We start from the raw sequence: 5,384 nt of genomic DNA, 5'->3' as shown, positions 1-5,384 counted from the left end.
TAGAGAATTGTCTTTTTTATTTGATTTAAAATGGTACGTTCTTGTTGTGTTAAAGTGTGCAATAGTGAATTACACGATAGAAAAGGTCAAAAACTCACCACGAAGAAAGATATTTTAGGTCTCACACTTGAAAAAAAGACTAAACAACAAGAGGCGTCGCCGCGTCAGATGGCCTGGGTTGCAGCGGTGATATGCAAAATCATCATATTTGCCAACATATCTCCGGTTATGTTCGGGTTTGCATCTGTTTCTCCAGTATGACGATTTAATCGGTCTTTACTGCACGGCTCTGCACACTTTTAGTTGACTGCTCAATGCAACGATACCTTCAAAATGGCGCCTCGGTGACGTCACACATAATAAACGCACGTGACTGACAAAGACCGATAAGGCCACAAGAGAGCACTGCTTGTGCATACAGACTTTTTCTCATTGCGTTCCACAAACATATTGAGTGAGGATTGATTGATAATCAACATATGCCCAGACCATATTCTTTCAGCATGTGTCAGACCAACGTGATCTCATGATAATTCATATGTATTTTACGTAAAATGTGGTTCTATAAAACGTACACCTAGCATAATTTACTTCCATAGAGGAAAATGCAATGAAAATCCTATATATATACTGTATATATATATATATATATATATATAGCTTGATATTAAGGTAAAGGTAGCTGTAGCTGCCTTGAATTTGATTTTTAATCCAAACTAATTTATTTAACTATGTTTCTCTGTCAATATTTTATCAACAGAAACATAACTATTTATACCATAACATTCATATGCATTACTTCACACTGACACCATAGTAAAAATGCACTATATGGGCAAAAGCGTATGAACTCCAGAACATCACACTCATATGTTCCTGCTGAACATTTAATGTTTAAATGAATTCAAAGCCACATGTGTTTATAGGGAGTTAATCCTCTCTTTGCAGCTATTACAGTTCCACTCTTCTACAGTTTTGCAATAGATGTTACAGAGTCAGTGGTTCAGGTCTGGGTTTGGTGCAGGTACATTAAGCTCTTCAAGACCTGATTCAAAAGCACCTACTCAAATTGTAACAACTCCCAATATTGGGAGTAATAATATTGGGAGTTGTTACAAAATGTCTATAGAAAGTGACTGCATGACATAACAGCAAGATTTGCTTTCACTGGGATTTTCAAACCCATTAATCATAAGGAGGTGTCCACAAACCTTTACACGATGACTGAATCACAACCAGTTGAGAAATAACTGTAACTGTCAGTCTAATGTTTCAATCATTTTGTTTTTGTACATTTCAGTAAATAAGATCTAAGTAATCAATAATAATAATAATAATAAAGTACAAAATTATATTTTACTGAACTAGGACCAGGACAATATAACATGCAAGTAAACCATTGTATATATTAATTAAACAATCAAACAAAGAATGCTATATAGGAAATGGCACTCCTGCTTGTATTTCCCCAAGTTTAGCAATCAAACCAATTAATGCTACTACTTCCTGCAAATGGGTAAGAACCTTCATATTTTGAAGTGTCTGTTTTTATATAGATCTATGTGTTTTGTAGGTTTGATATATACAATAAATAATTATATATACAAAATATACAATTTTTTAATACAAATTTTGATATATACAAAAAATAAATAATAATAGCCAAAGCAAGTACAATCACTCGAGCATCTTTCCTCAAAGCCATCATGTTGGGAAAAGTGCTTCATTTATGGCAAGTCATCAACATGATATTTGATAGGAAAGTATCACTGTACTTCACATGCACAGTCAGTCATAAAAGGGTGGCATAAAAATACTTCAATTACAAACAGCAAGATTTGACATGCTTCTTTTGAACATACAAAAATTATGCATTCTTCCATTAAAAAGGGTGGCTCAACTTACTCCACCCTTCCTACAGTACATATTTGCCTACCATTTTCTGGGCAAGGAACCTTCCCTTCATCTTAACTTATATTTGTTTTTATTTCATTCCCATGATTTTTCATTTCTTCATTCCTGAATATCCACCAGGCCAAACCTTAAGCATTCCTATGCGAACTGAAGTCTAACTGTCAGGTCCAGAGATTTATATTGTAAAGATGTACCGTAATTAAATCTCTTTTGTACGGAGCCCCTAAAGTACTGAGCCCCTAAAGGGACATGGTGGTGGGAAAAAAATTCGGGGTGCGAGGAAATTTTTTTTTTGCGTTCTCTCGCAAAACTTTTGCGTTCCCTCGAGAAACTTTGCGTTCTCTCGCAAATATATTTGCATTCCCTCGCAAAACTTTTGCGTTCTCTCGCAAAGATATTTTGCGTTCTCTCGCAAAAGATATTTGCGTTTTGTACGTAGTACGGAGCCCCTAAAGGGACATGGTGGTGGGAAAAAATCAGATTGAGTGAAAAAATTTGGGGTGGGAGGAAAAAATATTTGTCAGATTTTTTGCGTTCTCTCGCAAAACTTTTGCGAGGGAACGCAAACATTTTTTTCCTCCCACCCCGAATTTTTTTCCCACCACCATGTCCCTTTAGGGGCTCCATAAAAACATAATCTAATGTGGTGCGGCTAATTAAAAACTTTGAAGATCCGTTTGTGGTTAAAGTTATAGTTCACCCAAAAGTGAACATTCATTTACTCGCCCTCATCAATGCAATCCCGGCTGTCTTTCTTCTGGTACGGAATATCTGATGAAAAGGAAATAGTCATTTCAGAAAGGTTTCTATTTTGGTTAACATGTAAATTGTGTATAATATATTATTCTTACATATAGTTTCTGTTGTATTAATGAGTCATAATAGGGATACTGTATGTATATTGCATAGGAGTCACATCCGTCCTGCCCAAACACACCTTCCTGGAAGCTTGCAGTAATCCTGAAGACCTGATTAGCTGGTTCAGGTGAGTTTAATTAGGGTTGAAGCTGGACAGTGGCCCTCCAGCTGAATTTTCAGCATTATTACTCCTGTCTGCAGTGTCACATGATCCTTTAGAAATCAGTGTAATATGCTGATTTACATAGAAAAGATTTCTTATTATTATCAATGTTTAAAATGGCTGTGCTGCTTCATATTTCCGTGGAAACCGTGATGCACTACCATTCAACAGTTTGGGGTAAGATAAAAAATAAAAAAAACATAAATTTTAAAAAATTATTTTACTCTGCAAGGGTTGAATTGGATTAAAGCATTAAATTGTTCAAAAGTGACAGTAAAATACATTTATAAGATTTTCTATTTTCACATAAATGCTGTTTGTTTGAATTTTCTATTCAACAAATATCCTTAAATGTATTGGGTGTAAAAGTTTCCAGAAAAAATACTTTTTCCTACATTGATGTTAATAATAAATGTTTCTTGAGCACCAAAACACCATATAATAATGCTTTTTTTTTCAGGATTCTTGATCAAATACAAGCATTATTGGTGAGCATAAGAGTCTTCTTTCAAAAACATTTAAAAATGTAATTATTCCAAACTTGCTTTTGGGAAACTCTCCAGAAAGAGGAAGATTTAGTGTATCTGGCATTTTTTAAACCCAATTCTTCACATTTCAGAGCTGACTCAATCTGATAAATCCAGTCCTTTTTCTAAGGTCTTGTAATTATTGTTAATAGATTGACAAAAGTAAACCTACTATACACATTCCTTAAAATGTCTATATTCCTAATTTCTATTTCCTGACATATCTACTGGTTTTATGTCTTTCTGTTAACCTGTCATTATTTCACAAAGCCCCGCCCCTTTTTCTAGGATATAAAATCGGCACTGAAACACATCACCTCATTCACCTCCTGAACAAAGATGGATCTGCAAGTCTCAGTTTTTCTTTTGCTCATTCTTTTCACTGGAGGTACAAAGATAAATAGTGTTTGTTTTTAATAGGTACAAATACAGGGTCTCTCGCTCACCATCTCTCTGTTTTATTACTAAAGGACACTCTCTCAGATGTTATGAGTGTAAGGGTCTGACGGGTTCTTGTGCGGATCAAAAGGAGATCACTTGTGAAGCTGAATTTTCCAAGTGTATGAGTTTAACAGCGGTGACACAAATAGGTAAGTCCAGTGTGATGAATTGAAATTTACTGTTATATTTGTGCAAATGCATATATTTAAATAGAATATGCAGATTAGATTTCTGCTGTGCATTTGAACTTGTCATACCAGTATCATTCATTTTATTTTTTGTAGGTGACAGTAGTCCTACAGTTAAGGTTAAAGGTTGTGCTTTACCAAATGACTGTCAAACCACGTCCTACAACTTTGGCAGTGCAAAGATGTCTTCTTTCTGCTGTGATACTGACCGTTGTAACGCCCAGGATGCTCCAGGTATAATACCTTAACGATCATGTGCAAATAATCCAATCAACGCTCATTTTACCTCTATAATCATGCATTACTCAAGGTCTGCACTCTAAAATTCTCTTTATTATAGCAGGAGATATAAAAACAGATGACAAACGTTTCGCTTGCTGCCTTTGTCAGTGTGACAAGTTCTCAGTAACTCAGTGATTATATTAAGACCAATGAAGACTAACAGGTGGTAGTAATTACATTTTCTAAATTCACAGACTCCAGATCAGTTCCATCCACAACAGCAGAAAATTCAACGAAATTCAATGGGAGCAATAACACATCAGGCAAAACATGCCTTTCATTCACATTGCAATCCCTCTCTCTCACACACACACACACACACACACACACACACATAAAGCTTACAAGAAACATGAAAGGTCAAAATCTTTATTTAACCCCAAAGGTGACATGGTTTTTAAATAAAACAACCAAGACGCCTCTCTTTGTAAGAGGCTTTTCTCAACATCTCCACCCCGGCAAAGATTCGTTACTTTCTCAATCCCTATACATTTCAGTTGTTCAATACTATGATTATAATCAAAGTGTCTGGCCACTGGAGAAGTAACATCACGTCTACGAATGGCTGATTTGTGTTCACTAATTCTAATTGTCAGGCCTTGATGTTTTTCCAACATGCATCAATGGACATAGGCATTGAAGTAAGTATATTTATATATTTTTTTGTAGAACATGTAATACAAGATTTGATATGGCATATTTTATTTGTCAAAAAAGTCTTTGCATTGTAGTTTTGAAGAACATGATGTACAGTACAATTTCGACATGGAAAACAAACTTGTATGTATGCTTTATTGTCATCACAATCTGATCTGACTAGCTTGTTTGCCAAGTTTTGAGATCTTTTTATATGTAAACATCGGAGGTTGTTTGAAAACATCTTTTAAAGAAGGATCCGAAACTAAGATAAACCAATATTTGTTTGGTTTTTAATCTGATGACTGATTTTTGTTTTGTTTTAGTTAGAATATAATTTACTGAAAATGGTTTCTTATGTGTTTTTTTTTTTTT

The 5,384-nt window shown here is 34.7% G+C and overlaps 1 protein-coding gene across 1 annotated transcript in view; it reads left to right on the top strand.

The window, feature by feature from the left end:
- The first annotated feature begins 3,761 nt into the window (after nucleotides 1–3,761).
- Nucleotides 3,762–5,384, top strand: part of LOC107752959 (urokinase plasminogen activator surface receptor-like) — a 3,718-nt gene continuing 2,095 nt past the window's right edge. Inside the window, exons 1-3 of the mRNA XM_016569045.1 lie at nucleotides 3,762–3,850; nucleotides 3,933–4,052; nucleotides 4,188–4,325. Of these exons, the coding sequence (XP_016424531.1) occupies nucleotides 3,802–3,850; nucleotides 3,933–4,052; nucleotides 4,188–4,325 (307 nt within the window). The 5' untranslated portion in view covers nucleotides 3,762–3,801. The remainder of the gene's footprint in view (nucleotides 3,851–3,932; nucleotides 4,053–4,187; nucleotides 4,326–5,384) is intronic.

Source organism: Sinocyclocheilus rhinocerous, unplaced genomic scaffold (assembly GCF_001515625.1).
Source record: "Sinocyclocheilus rhinocerous isolate Xijiao unplaced genomic scaffold, SAMN03320098_v1.1 scaffold231, whole genome shotgun sequence".
NCBI lineage: Eukaryota > Metazoa > Chordata > Actinopteri > Cypriniformes > Cyprinidae > Sinocyclocheilus > Sinocyclocheilus rhinocerous.
The sequence above is the reverse complement of the archived record's forward strand: the minus strand, read 5'-3'. Positions and strand labels throughout refer to the sequence as shown.